Here is a 17,269-nt window from a genome sequence, read left to right as displayed (position 1 = left end):
CTTAAGAGCAGCTTGCCTGTCAAGGCTCAAATATACAAGCAAGACTCACAGTTAGGAATTGAGAAAAACCAAATGAACCCTCCACCACCACCACCAATAAACCCCACACCAAAAACCCAAACAGAAAATCCCAACCCTAAAATATGAGGCCTGGAATTTACATGAGCTCTACTATCCTGCAGTGATCATCTTACCTTTCACTTATTTATTTCAAGAGTCAACTAGAATATGCTTTTGTAGAGGCCAGTGAGAAGATTCAAAGCTGATGAAGAGAGAATAATTTAGATTTGATTTTAGTGGAATATACAAGATTAATGAAGATTATACTTGGAGTGACTCAGCCTACAGATTTCATTCTTTACTGACAGGATAAACCCCAGATTCTGTATAAGGGTACTGGTCAGCCCAACTCACATCTGCCCTTCCTCCCAACATAAGCTGCTCTGGCCAGACTATGTTCAACTGTCCCAGAGACCATGGTTTGCTGCCCTCTTCTAGGAGGAACTTCCTAAACAGGTGAAGTGGTGCAGTTGCAGGTGGTCTGGTTTAGGTGTTCAAGAAACTAAAAACTTTGGGAGAGTTAAACTTTACCAAAGAAAAAAAGGAAGAAGGGAAGGAGGGAGGGAGGGAAGGAGGGAGAAGGAGAATGAAACCAACCAATGCATGTTACCATTTATAAATAACCACCCAATATCTGGTTGAAAGTCAAGTGGAAGCAACAGCCAATCACAGACCCCACTAGTTTATTTATATGCTTTGCAGTTAGAAGACTGAAATAACCATTTTTATCTTTTGCTCCTTAGTTTTGGTAGCTAAGTTTTGCATCTTAGTTTTGGTAGCTAATCATCACAACTGTTCTCATCATAGCTACCAGAAATAGCTTGCCATGTGCAACAATATCTTTGTTAAATAAAATATACAAAAATATACAGATATGTGACTTATATACATGCATAAATACACTGAGAGATTCTGGTGCAAAAAAAGATTTATCATCAGCTTCAAGCAATGAGATTTATCACAGTATCTGATTGTTCTGTCTGTTTTTCACAGACATGCACTATCTGAAAATAAAAATTAATGGCTAGTGAAACAGTCCATCACTATACCATTGAAACCCTCCCTCAGTCCATACCATTGAAACCCTCCCTCAGTCCATAAAACTTCCTACTTTAAAGAGTTAGCAGCTCAGAACATACAAAGGAAATAAAAACCCCCATCCCTCAGCATATAAAGACTTGCTTTTCAGTTTGTTCATACTGGTTATAAATCAACAGCTGCACTAACTGGCAACAGCCTCAAGAACATGTACTCCTAATTTTTTCTAGTTGCTCTTCTTTTACTACAAGACTCTGAACCATCACTGTGAAAATATTAATGTTTACCACCATCATCCTTTTATAGAATCCACAGCTCATTTATTATAGGCAGGAAGGGATAGGCTACTAGAGGAAACAAATACTATCCAGAACAGCAAGGCGTTTCTTTCAGAATATGCATTTGAGTTGCCACCTTTATAAATAAAGCTCTTGATCATTATTGAGAATTAGTTTATACAAATCATATAAACATAACTGTATATACATACACGCTCTATATCTATTGTTGTAATAATTATCAGGTCAGTATATGTCTAATACAGTTCCTGGGCTTTGAGTGTTTGTTTCACTTTTCAAAGGCTGTTTTGTCTTCATCAGTATTTCCTACATGCAATCTAGCAAAACACAGGAATCTGTTCCAAAACTTCAAGTTATTCTTGATGTCTTCCTACCAAGAGTGCAGCTGTTTTTTCTGTCATCACTTCCACGTGGTCAGGACAGGCTTTCCTGAATCTCTTGCACGGCTTCCTTTGACCCCCGTGGGCTGCCCAGGACGACCCCGCAGGTCGCGATCAGTCCCGTCGCTCTGCGCCATCTCTTCATCGTATCTGCAGGTAAGGAAACCCTTCAGTGCCTTGTCCTGCCACACAAACAGCAGTGGGCCTGTACATTCTACTTCTACATTCTATTCTGCTTGCTGACTAGAACTCGAGCTCGGTACAAGCTGCTCTGCACACAGCTTCATGCAGCTATGAGTCTATGAATCTATCATTTTACAATACAGATCATCCTGAAATGTCTTCAGCCCCTGTTTGAAAGAAACAAGTCATCTGGCAGCTTTAGTTAAACTCCTGACTTTGTGAAATTTCACGCTTGTGAAGTTCCCCCTGTACTTCTGGAGGTCTGTGGTTAAGCAGAACATCAGCCTGCTGCCAGTTTAAATAACTCCTGAGCTGCTGCTTCAAAGGGAGGATTGTTAGCTGCAGTGTTAAAACTCCCCTGTTGCATCACAGAGAGAGAAGGGAAAGAATGAGGTGAACTAAATAGCCATGTGATCGAAAAAAAAGCATTTGATGACATGTATTTGGTAACACTTAACCACAGTGATGAGTGCTTCTGTAAATATTTAAATCCATTATAGCCTCAGATAACCTCAGCATAAAGTGACATTTCAGCTGCTATGCAAATTCCAAGCAGAATTTGGTTATAGATAGGTAATTGTAATTAACAATAGATAATACTAAAACATTTTGTAGGAAAATCATAATATATACTTAGTTACACTGTTTTATAGGTATTTGTAGCTACCATGTGTGTAACATTCATTAAATCTTAAACCCTAATTCAGATCTGCTTTTATTTATATTTAACTGCTTTTATTAGTATAGAGAAAAAGTATTTAAGATGAGTATGAACTGGTGGATCAGCTATGTACATAAGGTATATTCCTGACACATTGAGCAATTGGACCACTAGTGCTAGAGAACCTATCCAAACATTTTCTCAAAAATGATGAGAAACTCTGTCAGCAATATGGTATTTAAATCAGTGTTTTTCTGCATAAAACCAAGCCATCCTAGATAATCTCGCAGACATTCCAATATAAAAATCTCAGTTTCCTTAATTTCTCTCCTTATAATACGGATCAAAGAATTGAAAAAATATTTGCCAATTCTATTATTACATTCATTATTCACAGGACTCAAGAAGCATTATTTCTATGAACTGAGAGAAAATTTGCATCAAATAACTTTTAAACCAGAACCAACTATTTTAACTGTTTAAGTACCATGCATATATTAGCTTCCATACAATTAAAGTTCTGCACATGTAGAAGACAAACATTCACTTTGCTTCTGTCCCTCTGTTCTAGCTGCTGGAAGCTCAGAAGGTGCAAGTGGAGGCTTATCAGACAACATTCTCTCTGGACATGAGACAAGGGAACTCTGTTTTAATGCGCTCCCACCTCCAATGCAGCTCCAATGAAATGAAGTGGTACTTTGTACCCATTTTTCATACCAGAATGAAGTTTACCTTATCTTTTTGGCCTACATTACACATCAAAAAAAGTGAGGTGAAGAAAAACACTGGCCTTTCTATGAAACATTGATAAAACTTACAAGACTTCATAATTGCCCAGAACCTCTTTTGGTGGAGATTTATTCCATTTGCAGTCAGGAATTTCCCCGTTAGGCACAGCAATGTTAAGCGTGTCATTAATAAGATTATACTTCAAGATGCGATCATTAGCGGTGCTGGAAGTAAGAGAAGGGGAAGCATTAACCTACAAAAGGAAAATAAAACCAGTATCAGTTTTTGGAGTGTTCTCCAAACAGTGTGTGCCATGTCTGTGTGTACCTTACGGGAAATTGAGCCTTGGGGGCTCAAAGCACATCTTTCAGCTCCTCAGGCACTGCAAGGAATTCCCCACTGGGCATTCTTCTTTTTACTTAGACAGGAAAGTACCACTCTGTGAAGTGTCTGCACTGTCAGCCTGAAGACTTCTGTTGAGATGAGATTCTCCAGGGTGAATAAGACAAGATGGAATTTTTATTTCATTTTCTGTTTACATGGTTACAAACCCCATACATTTGAGTGCTTAAAATTTGCCCAGTTTACATGAACTGCTGTTACACACAGAAATCTGTGTCTCTCTTCTAGGTAAACAACTTTTCTCTAAGCTCTTACCTGAGTTCTCCCCTGTTATATTGCAAGCTGGAGAGTGCTCTCTATTCAAAGCACTACATTGTATCTTGTTTTAATTAAACCTTGGATTAATTTAAGATATCTTTGTTCCACATTTATTTTGGAAAAGTAGTATCAGAATGATAATTTTTTTTTTAATGGAGTTCAGTTCAAATTAGATTGAGAAGGAAGAGGGATGGATAAAATTTATATTGAACATATAGAGCTAAAGTTAATATACGAAAAAGAAATGTATGTAAAAAATAAAAAAGCTTTCCAAATATCCTAATTATACTTTGTATGCCCCTTTTGTTTCCTCTCAATCTGTAACATTAAGGCCATGACAGCATTTAAAAATTAAATTTCATGTTATGCTCCATCAGGTCAATGCCCATTTTCCAGGTACTGATCCATTATTTAATAGGGCTGCTAACATTCAGACTGCCTCCAAAGTGCAGTTGTATGGATGCACTGGATTTAGAAACCAAACCAGAAAGCCACAAACAAATAGAAACCCAATAAAATAGGAAAAAAAAGCACATGCCAGCTTGGTCAGCACATGACCTATCTCACTTTCCAATATTTTTCTTAATCCACTTACCCAATAAACAAAAAATATTGTTTAAAAAGAGGACAGACTACACTGAAATCTACTTAGCCTTACTCTATGAAAAGAGAAGGAAGTTTTTTTTCCTGTATTTTATAAAATTTTACCTCAATTAGCCAGGGTTTAAGCTTGTCATCAATGATAATGTCATATCCATAGCACTCAAAGCAGTGTTTATCATTATTCATTACAGGCTGGGGAAAAAGAAAAGACAGTAATATGTATTAAAATCTATTCTTCAGTAATTAACCCAATTATACACTTTCTTTGCTAGAAATCAGATGTGACGACATTATGGATTCTCTACAACACTTTCCAGTATTGTAACTCAAATATAAGCTTGCTAACTAGTAGGTTCAGCATTGCCTCTTTTTCTGAGGCTGCATGTAAATGTTTCAATACTAATGATTGCATTGATGCCAAGTATTAAGTTATGTTAATTTCCCAGTATGTTTCCATAGTGAAAATAAGTGGTTTTTATACTTTGCAAAAGTAATAACTATGTTTAAATCCCGCATGCATCAGGAGAAAACAGAAAGATTGAAAATTTACAGCTTCATATAACTGTGAATTCTTTAAACTTTAGAAAAGCAATTCAAAGACATTTCTTTTATTCTGCTGCTGTAACTATGCAGAAATGTTAGGTCAGACAATTACAAAATACAGTTTAAAATTTTAATTACTCAAGTTAACTATAATCCCAAAGCCAAGAGAGACCAACAATCAAGTTGTGCTTAGATGTACATCCTCTAGAGAACCAGGAGCTTTCCAGCATCTGCTAAACATTTGCAGTATGGATGGTATAATACTTTCTTCTATGTGAAGCTCATTAGATCTTTTAGAGAAAACTTTGTGAAGGTTTCTGAGATGTTTTCCCCATAACTAATAATGAAGCTTTTCATTTCTTCAGGGACTGAAAGGGGAGAGGAGGAACAAGAATCTAATTACATGTGCCATTGTCAGAAGGACAGAGTAACAACAGATTTCATGCTCCATCATTTTTGCCACTTCTCCTATTCTAAAGTTCTGCTAACATATGATTATATTCCTTTTCTTCTCCCAGGTCCCTTCAGATATGATTGCACAGCAGAGGCCAGGTTAAGCCATGCTTCCCCAGCTCCCACTGATCCCAGCTGCACGACCTTGTCCCTGTTTCTCGTGCTGATTCTGGTGTTCATCTGCTCCTTCCGTGACTCAGCTTATTCCCCTGGCAGAACACCAAGCCATCAATAAAGCAAGGTAGTAATTGTCAGTGCACAAGTGAGCTGATTCAGCTCTAAATGGTGCCAGGACCAACCCAAAAGAGAGGACAAGACAATGTACTTGGGACCAGGAGAGACCTTGGCAACAGTGAGCTCATCAGTTACCCCAGCTGACTCCCCGAGAGATACCTGCCCTGTAATGTGATCACAGAATATTACCCCAACACTAGAAAGTCACTCAAGCAGAGAACTGGCTGCTGCTTCTTTCTTTTTTTAAAACAAATTCATGATAACTCTGTGACTTGTGTATAAAAGTGGTGAAAGTATGTTATGTAACTCTGATGAACTAATAGCCTTAGGTTTCCTTTGATAAATTGTCCTCCAGAGATCTTTTTTCTTTGACACATTTGTTATTGCTGGAATGACGTCATATATTTTGGCAGAACTTAATACTATTCACAAGGGCAGTATCAAGTCATATTAAATAGTTCACAAATCCCTCAAGGAAAGAGATTTATTCACTCCTTCAAATATCCACAGACAGCTCAACCCTTCACCCAAGATTCAGTTCCCTCATCTCATGCGATATCAAGAAATCAAGAGATAAGAGAGCTGCAGAAATCAGCATCAACACCATCACTCAAAGAGCAGAAAAGAGACGTAGGGCTTTGAATGGCCAGCTCTCTTCCATGGTTATGGGAAACCTGCAGCTGGCAGCACTCACCGCAACAGCCTTCAGGGACTGCACAATGATCCAGTGGATTTCATCAAATAATTTGTTGGTGACTTCCTTTCCACGAGTGCTCTCCAGGTACAGGCGTAAGTTGCTCACTGTCCACTTGCCTCCATGGATATGGTTGTAATCATCCTGAAGAGTTAAGGAGTTCACTCAGTCTAAGATTTTGAAGTTGTTCAGCAGGTTTTTTCTCATCCCCACAAAAAGTCCCCTTATATTTACCAGTACTGCTCTAAAAAAAAACCTAGCTAATTGCTCTTGCAGCTTCATGAACACCTCAACTTTGAACTACCCTCTATATAAACAATTGCTTTTATTATTGCTCTAATACGCTTGATTTACGCATCGTAAAACAAGTAATAAATCTTTGTTAGGAGAAAAAAACCAGGGTACTTAGTTTTGTAATAAAGTGTGAGTTATGATTTGGAAATGGAAGTTTTAAAATGTGAAAGGAAAGAACTGAATGTTTTGCTCCTCTGGGGATAAGGAAAAAATAATTAATGAGCAACAGCAGAATTTCACTGAAGGTAGCTGTTGTAAAAGGTAGCACTTGAAAGTGTTTGTCTGTGTTTATTTATCTAAAGTACAACTTGTCTGTTCCCTGGTATCTTCTTAGTGGTGCTACTGATGATAACAGTTACATTCAAGAACATAGTGAAATGAAACCTGAATTGTTTTTAAAAGTTAAAATTTTCAAGTAATTCAGTACAAAACCCCACTAAGTGTTACTGAAACTGAACAGGGGGAAACAGGAGGTTACCTTATGTTGTCTTTTCAGAGGCTATCAAGGCTCTGCATTATCTCTCTTTAAAAGGAAAGACAAGAGCAAAGCGAGGGGTGTTCATACTGATGGAAAGGCACATGTCCAGCCCTCAACTCTCAGGATAAATGCTTTGTCCCTTTATAAACTGTTCTCCTCAGAGCATTTCTGAGAATTTATGACTGTATGCCTGCTAAATCACAAAACACAATGCATAGAGCAGAAAAAGGTTCTCAGAAGAACAAATTCTGTCATCCTCTAGGACAAGGTCAGAGAAGCATCTATCTTATTATTAGGCTTTCTCCTACAGCTCCCCCATTAGTAAATTTGGAGAACTGGACTGTACAAATAAAGACCTGAAACATGGTTCTCAGGATTTGCTCCATGGAAAAAATGTCTTGAGACCAAATTCCAGCAAGGGAACAAAGACCGAAGTTTCAGCCCTCTTTGCCCTTCAGAACAAATACTGCAATCAAAACAGATTGCAACTAGGAAGAGCTTTACACAGTCACAGTTGTTCCATTAAAGACATTAAAACAAAGTGAAAATAATTATGCGTAAGAATTATTGTTTTGTTTGTATTACACACACATTTTCCAGCACCTCATCATAATTTTTATAAACTATTGACAGCTCAAATTAGGTACAGTTTCAGAAGACTAAAGCTGTACAGCCTAAATGCCTCCAAAGTTACAGGCACATTTAAAACACAACAAACAGGATGGGTAGCATAGCTTTACATTAAACTTCCCTTCTGCCTTTCTGCAAAACTGAACACATACCAGTGGTTTACAATTTATAAAAAGCTTTTCAAATATTCTAGTAATAATTCCACATTCTTAGGCTGCTACTTCTATACCCATTTCTGCTGTCTTTTATTCTAAGTGACAACACCGCCAGGGTCACTTCTCTTATCTGGGAAAAATCTTGAAGGCCATTCTTTAACTGGTAGAGAAGATGGAAGGGTGCATAATAGCAAGGCAGGCAATGTACCACGTGCCTCACATCTTCACTGCCACTGGCAACAGCACCAGGATTTTTTCTCAAAGTTGTATGGGAGCTGCTTTCACCATAAATAATTCTCACTGTGCCCTGTCTAACCAAAACATATTTGAAGCACTTCACAAATCAGCACCTGAGCAATAAAATGTTTGTAGTTCTGAAAAATGGCATATTTGACCACTTACCCTGGTTTAGAACTCCCAACATTATCTTTACATTGTTGTTACAGCAATATCCAGACAAAACCAGTTCTGCTATGCTGCACATCTTATGGAACAGCAGCAGAGAATGCACATTAGGCAAGGTTTCAATTTAAGATATATTGCATATATCTTGTGTATGAGAGCATGTGTATACCTACATTAATATAATCAGGAGCACGTGTGTGTGTGTGTCCATACGTATTATTTTCCATACCATTAAAATAAAGCTTCTGGCATTAGGAAGTGCAACAATAGAGTTTTAATGACTGTACCAGAGGCATGGTTTGTAAATCACAGACATCCGCTAAAAACACCAACGGGACAATCATTATCAAGTCATTCCCTGAAGGAACAAGGCTTGGGAAGTGACACTTTATCCCCATCCATGTCACCCCTGCCCTGCTAACCTTCCCTCCCCATTGCTGATTTTCAGCCTACTTTGACATAAGGAAGGGCTATCAAGGGCTCTCATGTTTCCACATGAATATCAATGGCAAACTACAGGACAGAACTGTTCTGCAGGCAGAGCTCCAGCTTTGTCCATGCAAGAGGAAGCCACCAGATGGCCAGGCAGCACTTAATTATCTCAAGTTTGCAACTGCACATTCCCTTTGTTTCCCACAGAAGGAAGGCAGGGGCAGGAGGTTGGGGGAACACTGGAAGAAGCTGGAAAGTCCTGTGATGAGTAAGTGCTGGAAAGAAGAAATTGAATTAACTGCCAGATAGAAAGAGGGAAGGGGAAATGAGGAAGGGGACATTAGACCACTATTATGAAGTACATATACACATGATCCAAGCTCATGAATTTCATTGTTCAATTCATAAGTGAGCATATTGGCTTTTAAGAGAAAGGAGACCCCCGCTCTCAGCTACTGTGAGTCAATACTGAAAATATCACACTCAATTACAGAGCTGCAACTCATTTTCTTGACTTCTGATTTATGGTTTTCTAAAATGTCTACATTCTAAATTGTATTTATTTGTAAGTGCAAGGTGAAGTATTTTAATTGCAAGATGATGAAGAGCATGAGAAAACCTTCAGATTCCAAGTTTCTGGTACAATTAAAGAAAATCAGTCTTACTACAAAAGAGCATCTAAGAAATCAGCACACTTACCCCATGTTTCTGAATGGCAACGTTTGTAAGATGCACAAACATGTTATCCAGTTCACTTGTACTTGGTGTGTATTTCACTGTGCAAAACCGGCAAAACCCAAGCTTATACCTTAAATGCAAAAAGTCATTAAAATGTGTCAAATCCCTGTGAGAAGCAAGGAAGTGAGCATCCTAGGATACCATTTACTGGTTAAACCTTGTGGAACATGCACAACATTATTTTGACTGCACTGGACATTATCTCTAAACAAAATACGAAGACGCACAACCTTACATGTAACATCTCAGTGGACGATAGGTAGACACCAAAACATAGAGGCGAAGATCAAATTTCTTCCCACCAATTAGTAAGGGATTGTTGATGTAGAGTGAAATCACATAGGCTTCTTTGGAAGACTGAGACACAAACCTGGAAAACACAAACCATGTCTCACAATTTGCAACAATACAATCCCTGAAGTCTTTTACTTCTTTAGAAACGTAAAGAAGTAACTGTAAATCAACTGAAAATTTTGAGTTGACTGAAATCTTGCATCTTTTGCCAAGACAACATACAAAGTTGTGGTGGTAATAATACAAACTTGGCATCAGGTCTTATATACCAAAAAAAAAGCTGAAAATACTGTAGAGATGACCAAGATCAATTACCCATTTAAACTCACACAGTAGCTGACCAAGCCATTCACAATGCAACTCTACAAGCCAACCTTTTTCCCTTGAAGGGAATTTAGAGCTTGGCAAGGCCCAGACAAGCAAAAAGAATGTAGTGCATTACCTTCATTATTCAAGGTCTTGTACTACTGGAATATTTGCATTTCTGCTTGGTGTGCAATTGCAAACCACTGTGAAAAGTTAATATAACTTTCAGATTGTGACTTTCTTCAGATTCCAATCAAATGGAGAAAAATACTCAAATTGTATTCAGCCAGTCACTAGATCACAGGAAAAAACATTAGTTGTGTGATCAGAACTTCTAGTCAGAGAACAACATAAAATTGCTAACCTATTTAATCCATTTGGAAGGAGATCATCAACATGACGTGTATTATTTTGTGTTCCAAAAGGAAAATACACTTATTTCATAGAAATGCATTCTTCCTTTGTACTAATTTAAAAAGTGATTTAATATATATTATTGAAATTGCTGAGGGGAATATTTTTCTCTTGCTTCCTGATATTTAATACTGCGAAGCAGAACAATTTCCTTCTGTGCAAGTTTTTCCCCAACAACACTGAAAGCAATTTTAAAAAGAATATTAATTGAACAGTTGTGTGTACCTCCTCATACCAAAACAAGTTGTATTATAATGTGTTGAAGGAGGAAGCCAGACAACAACTGAGATTAAATGTAAACCTAACCATAAAATGACAAAGCAATAATAATAATGGCATACTTTCCCCATGCATCAGACAATCAGCATGGTGATGTAGTTCACCTAATTACAGAAACTACAATAAAGGGTTCGGTTTCATGAACTTACGAAGATGTTTTGCTGTCTCGAGACCATTTTTTTATTTGGGAGAGTTTATTGATTAGAAATATTCCTTTTCCTTGAGCTTTGCCACAAGGTTTCATAATCCACGTGCTAGAGGGATTCTTTCTGAATTCTTCAACAAAGAGATTATAATCAGCAGGAAGCATAAAAGTCACAGGAACAAAATCTGAATTAAGGAGGAAAAAAAAGGCGTACAATTAAAAGACATTCTATCTGATAAGGCTATTGAAACATAAAGACTAAAAAACAAAAGGTCTGTATTTTCAGTTTTCCAGTCTGGCATGACCCACCTTCATTAAGACTCATGTTGCTTTTTATCTCATTTACATACTAGTTTTTACTTAAACAATTGCAAAATGTTGCATGATGCTAACTTCATAGTAATAGATTCTAATTCATGCAAATAGATTTTCTTCTTCCATTTATATGCTGTGCCATTACAGAATTAGATACCATTTCAACAAAACAGTTAAAATGTCTCAAACTCCTCTACCAGCTTCCACCATTCTTTATCATGCTCTGTGCAGGCAAAACCCCCCTTTTATATCCATGTAACGCCCATTATTCTTATTTATTATATCTTATTCTGAACTCCTATTATTCTTCTCTGCTCCCACACTCAGTTTCACCATGATTACTGAAAACTAAAGAAAAACATTTTTCACATTTTGCTATTAAATTATCTTCAATTCCATTCTTGAAGACCTGCCTTCTTCCATGGATGAGGTGTTTTCATTTCACTTTTCCAAGATGTAATTCAACTCCATATATCTCACTTTGTTTCACTTCAATGCTTTCTGACTTCCAAACCAACTCTGCTTTCCTCATTCTTGATCTATTCTTGGTTTAGTTTTGGGGTTTGAGTTTCTTGGTTTTTTTTTTTTTTTTTGTCTGGTTTGCTTTTTATTTTATTTTTTAGCAGTCATTATTAGTTCCCCAACTTCTCCCAAATTTCCCCTCTGAAGTGTTTGTTCATTCAGTTCTGTCTAGAGCCTTCCTTCAAAAAGGTTTAGTTGTTGCTCCATTTTAAGATTTTCACATAATAGTTTTTCACTTTTGAATTAAAGAAACTGTAACCCTCTCTTCATATGAAGTAGCAGAGCCCTTTGGTTTCAACACTACCTTAACTGCAAAGTATCTTAAACCCAGAATTTTCCCTCTCCAAAATAATTTTTGAGAAACCCCAAATGAATCAAACCCAAAAGAGTAAACAGAGCACTTCAAGGTAGCCACTTTAATGTCAAAGCACTCCAGAGGTTCAGTGCTTCATGCATAAAAAAGCCGGTTCAATTCCAATTATTGACTCTCTAAGAAAAACGCTGAATGCTGAAAGTAAGAACAACATACCCAAATAAATATATTTCCCATTTTCATCCTTTTCTGCAAGAGGACTTCCTTCTTTCTCCAGTTCTTTTCTGTATCTCTTAATATTTTTTACCATCAAATCTTTTCTGGTCAGTTCATAGTGGTTTGGGAAATGATTGACAATTTGGTCATCAGAGAGGCGGTAACCGGTTTCCACACTGAACACATTTCTGATTGTTTGGACACTCATCCTGAAACCAAAGACAGACACCAACTGATTTCTCTGGAGAAACACACTTCAGGATAACAATTTAGAGATCTTTTCCCTCCAATTTCTTCATCTTTGCTCTCTCTCTTTTCTCTTTATATTTAATATTTTGCTGCAGTGACACTCCAACAAATCCTGAAGTTCTATTAACAAAGCAAATGAAATCCTGCTGAAGGTTTAATCAGTCCCTCTACCACTACTGAAACTGGTGCAGGACAGAAAGATGACAAGTGGGTCCTACTGGACTGTGGCTTGTTGATAGTCAGGTCAATCCCCAGCAGGGCCTAAAAATGACTGAAGTGCACCCAAATGCAACAGAATCCTCCTTCTAAATCTGTTACTTCACACTCTTGAAACTCACCTTTCCTCTTCAGAAAAGCCACAAACCCAACCTCTTACTGACTGCCTCGCTACTTGGATTACAAAGGAATTCAAACATATTACTAGAAAACTGGTTAAGAGATCTTGCTAAAAACACCTGTGTTGTTTAGTTATATACAGATGAAAGTGCTGCGGTGACAGAGTCATTAAATCAGTTATCAACTACATTTTTCACAGAAGATAAGAGCAGGGACATAAATGCAAAGAATTTTCCATATTAGATTCTCAATGTGAAAATTTAAGAATATTTCCTGAATGCCACCAATCTGCTACATTATCATTTCAGGAAGAAAAAAAAAAACAAAACAAACCTAACCCAAAACAATACAACACAGCAATTTCCACGAGTGTTTCCCCACTCTCCCAACTACATTCCAAAAGCATGAGCAGATTTCTAGATTCCTGCCCATTTAAATAAATGGTTCACAAAGGGTACATTTGGCAGCACAAACTGCCATTCTGATGTATTTGAAAGGAACATCATAAATTGTTTGTTTTATTCAAAGAATACTGTTTCTGCCCATTAATAGATTACTGCATTCTAGGACAGCATTTCATGGTCTTATATTAGACAAACACCAAATGAGAAGATGATTTACTCTCATCCTTTTACCACAATCTTGATCTAAACTCTCATTCACTCTCAGTTTTGAAATGTTGAATAATTAGACTGAATAGAATTCATTATCATGGAGAGAAGGAAAGTACAGTTTATTACAGAAGTTCAGACTCTGGCAACAGGGCAAGCTTCCATAACACTGATAAAGGAAATTGGTAATTGTAGCATACTTACCAATAAAAATTCCAGTCTTCATTTTCTGCCACCTGAATCCATCCTCTTTTTTCAAAGTTGTTTATTAGAACAGATTTTTCTATGTCAGTTACCCACTTTACTTTTCCTGCCATTATCCTGAAGTGGAATCAACCTGTTCGTACAGAAAAGTTTAAAGCTGAAAACAGGGGAGGGTACAGTGAAGTAAAAGCAGAAGAAAAGTGGCACATGGACTACACTTTCACATAAATATATTAGTTTAAAACCCAAAGAAAATAGCATCTAGGCTCAGACTGAAACCCTGCACTTCTCAGCTGGACAACTGCACACAAGGACACTGGTTTTCACACTCCGCACCTTTTATAAACAGGCACAAAACCTTCCCTTGAATAAGCTACTGATAGAACCTCCCTATTCTACACTGGGTAATGTTTAAAGAACCAATACAGACATTGCACTGTTTCTAACTTAGGAACATATATTTTGCTTTGCTTTGAAGCAGATGAGTTCATCTGGATCACGTGGTGCCTTTAGAATACAAACCCATGATTCCAAGAGAAATCTCTTACATGCTCCACCAACAATCAAGATTTGCAGTAGCTCAGGGGAGGGAACTAAAGTTACTGACCTTGCAACCGATATCATGAAACCCTTACCGGAGGATTTCCCTAAACGTCAGGCTGTTGGAAGAGTGCTTACAAACTGCAGTTCAGCTCCTGACACCAGATGTCACTTTCTGCATTGGATCTCTCACTTGCCCAGGTCAGCCTTTGTTCGGATCACTCGAGCATTCCGGCAGGAAGGGACCTCAGCAAGCCCCCCGGTCCAGCCTCCTGCTCAGTGCAGGGTTAGCTACGAGGTGTGGACAGTTTGCTCAGGGCTTTGCCCATTTATGTTTTGAAAAGCCCCAAAGACACAGCACAGCTTCTCTGGGCATCCCATCCCACTTCCTCACTAACCTAATGGGGGCGGGGGTAGGGGGTGGTTCTCCCTATATTTTTATTATTTTCCCTACATTTGTTATTATTACTTACATTACTTTCCCAAGAACAAAGCTCACCGTGCAAAGGAGTGGGAGAGAGCTGGGATATCACACACCCACAAGCAACATCATCTACTGCTCCTTCTACAAAAAATTTTCCATTGAAAAGCAAATTCAAACATAAAATTACCTCTACTAAATGTAGTAATGTAATTAATGAATGCTAATTCAGTTTAATGTTAATGCCATTTCTGCAAGTAACGAGTTGGACTGGAATTCAAGAGGTCTTCATTGTCCAGGACTAGACATGGCAATGTGCATTTGCCACCAAGCTCAGGCCCCTATTGTTTCTTTCTGGGAGGTATAACCCATATAATCCCACATAGACTATTTATCCTGCCAAATCCTACAAGGCCGAAATGTTTACTAACAAACTTCAATTTTAGAAAGTGTAGGACACAGATATTTTTGTTCATGTTGGTAAAACCATCTGAAATCAAGCTTAGATAGAAAAGAGTACACAAAGGCTCAGGGTCCGTCTTCTTGGGTGTGCTTTTATACAACCCCTAGTTCTACAAGGTCACGATCCTTCTCTAGGTCTTCCAGATATTACCAGAGCAAAAGTAAATGAAACAATTAATTTATTTGTACTGAAGTTTGTATAACCCATAAGCAGTGACTCACTAATACCACACACCACCTTGTTGTGGTTTTAAAAGTTCAGGGATTAGTCTGCTTGCAATACAACTGTCCCTTCAAAAGGAAATGCATTAAAAGCTACAATGGTATTAACCAACCACAATGTAAACTTTTCAAAAAACTTTAAACCAAAGTTCTTCACATCTCCAAGCTACCCCAAGAGGTTCACCAAAATTCAAACCTAACTTTATACCTGTTTCTCTGACTCCATGAGCAATTCACACACACGAAGGTGAGCTAAAATTACACCAGAGCTAAACACTGGAGACAGCTTCTACCAGAAATCAAAAGAAAAATTACAAGAGCACAATTCTTTTCCTGTTTTGAGACCTTGGTGCCTCACCTATCCCTCCTGCTACAGAGGGATTGAAGGCAGACTGAAAATTCATCCTCAGTTTCTGCAGAATTTAATCAATCTCAGATGATGTTTAAGTGGCCTGTAAACAAAATCTTCCAATTTTGTAAAAACTGATCGCCAAAACCCACAAACAAGAATGCACAACAAATAACATAATTTTAATACTATGTACTTTTCTAGAGGAATGCTCTAATCTGGAAATAGGCATCCTAGATAACCCAATGAGATTGAACAAGACAGCGACACATTCAAACTTCTGATCAGCCGAGATCCTTAGCTTCACAAAACATCAAAGAAGAGCTGCCTAACACAGCTGTAGCCTGCATATTTGTAGTAAGTCAAATCCTTCCCAAGACTCAAGAGCCAGCAGGCATGCGACAGAGGCACAGCAGGCCTGCCACTTGTCCAGAATGCTGCCCTTCCTGCCCAGACTGCTCCCATGGCGGCAAGGAAGCCTGGCAGCAGCCTAACCCCCAGGTGAGACCTCTTGCCCTGGTACAAATCCATGAACTGAGATCCAAAAGCAGCCTGGTTGGCATCGCCGCCACTCGAAGGAGCCAGAGGCGCTGATGGCAGACTTTTCACAGCGCAAAAAAAGGGTGAAGCTGTGCCTCCGGCACCCCGACCCGGCAACCTCTGTTTCCTTCCAACAGTACAACATGTAACTGTGCTTCATTATTAAGTTTACTACTGGAAAATTCAGTCTGGCTGTGCCATCAGAGGAGGCCAGGAGAGCCTGCTGCGAGATTGCCAAAGCGAAGGGAAGGAGAAGGAGCCCAGGAAGACTGAAAGAGACACATGGCTGTGTGTGCGTGGCTGTGCTTGGGGTGATGGAGGGGTGTGCATTTCTGTGTGTGGGGTGGTGTGTCCGTGTGTATGGGTGGGGATGCGTGGGGTGTCTGTGTGTGGGGATGGGGTGCATGTGGGACAGGCACGGGGCTGTGGAAGAAGGGGACGGGATTAGGGATGTGTAGAGGGGCTGTGGGTGTGTAGAGGGGATGTCGGGGAAGGACGGACACCCACAACCCACCCCGCGCTCACCTGCCGGCGGGAGCGCGGCCGCCGCTCCCCTCAGCCCCGGCCGTCCCCGCCGGCCGCCGCCATCGCCCCGCCCGTTCCGGCCGCCGCCCCGGGGCGGGGCTGCCGGTGCCGCCGGCGGCCATGTTGTGCGCGGGGCGGGGCGGGGAGGCCGGGGCCGGCGCTCCCCTGAGGGACGGGAACGTGCTGCAGTCCCGGCGGGAGAGCCCCGCACCCCGCCCGGCCACCTCAGGGCTGCCCCTGCCACTGGGGACGTTTTGGTCTCACGCGTCTGCGGCTTGGGCCCGCCCCATCGTCGGGAAACAGGTCCCTAACAAACAGCAGTCCATGAATAAATGGG

General features: G+C 39.3%; 1 protein-coding gene across 4 annotated transcripts; it reads right to left on the bottom strand.

Annotated features, from left to right (window-relative positions):
* Positions 1-266: 266 nt before the first annotated feature.
* On the bottom strand, positions 267-17,051 carry TTLL1 (TTL family tubulin polyglutamylase complex subunit L1). 4 transcript variants are annotated; one of them, XM_068190622.1, is made up of 10 exons: positions 16,933-17,051; positions 13,874-14,006; positions 12,474-12,682; positions 11,112-11,292; positions 9,905-10,039; positions 9,631-9,739; positions 6,538-6,681; positions 4,719-4,805; positions 3,440-3,603; positions 267-1,927 (listed from the first exon to the last, which is right to left on the bottom strand). In XM_068190622.1, exons 2-10 carry the CDS (start codon positions 13,984-13,986, stop codon positions 1,798-1,800), a joined length of 1,272 nt encoding a protein of 423 aa, XP_068046723.1. In that variant the 5' UTR covers positions 13,987-14,006; positions 16,933-17,051; the 3' UTR covers positions 267-1,797. The 4 variants fall into 4 exon arrangements, with proteins under 4 accessions (XP_068046723.1, XP_068046725.1, XP_068046724.1 ...); XM_068190624.1 differs by having other exon boundaries at positions 11,112-11,238; XM_068190623.1 differs by lacking the exon at positions 16,933-17,051 and adding an exon at positions 16,376-16,653.
* Between the last annotated feature and the right edge of the window lie 218 nt (positions 17,052-17,269).

Source organism: Anomalospiza imberbis, chromosome 5 (genome assembly GCF_031753505.1).
Source record: "Anomalospiza imberbis isolate Cuckoo-Finch-1a 21T00152 chromosome 5, ASM3175350v1, whole genome shotgun sequence".
NCBI classification, from domain to species: Eukaryota; Metazoa; Chordata; class Aves; order Passeriformes; family Viduidae; genus Anomalospiza; species Anomalospiza imberbis.
The sequence above is the reverse complement of the archived record's forward strand: the minus strand, read 5'-3'. Positions and strand labels throughout refer to the sequence as shown.

What these genes read in the sequence shown, in the direction of transcription:
- TTLL1 (XM_068190622.1), bottom strand. Translation starts at nt 13,986, where the DNA reads ATGGCAGGAAAAGTAAAGTGGGTAACTGACATAGAAAAATCTGTTCTA. An exon ending in TGGGAAATATATTTATTTGG is followed by an intron (nt 11,293 to 12,473) that starts GTATGTTGTTCT and finishes TCCTTAATTCAG; the next exon opens with ATTTTGTTCCTGTGACTTTT. An exon ending in CTGGGCAATTATGAAGTCTT is followed by an intron (nt 1,928 to 3,439) that starts GTAAGTTTTATC and finishes CCTTACCTGCAG; the next exon opens with ATACGATGAAGAGATGGCGC.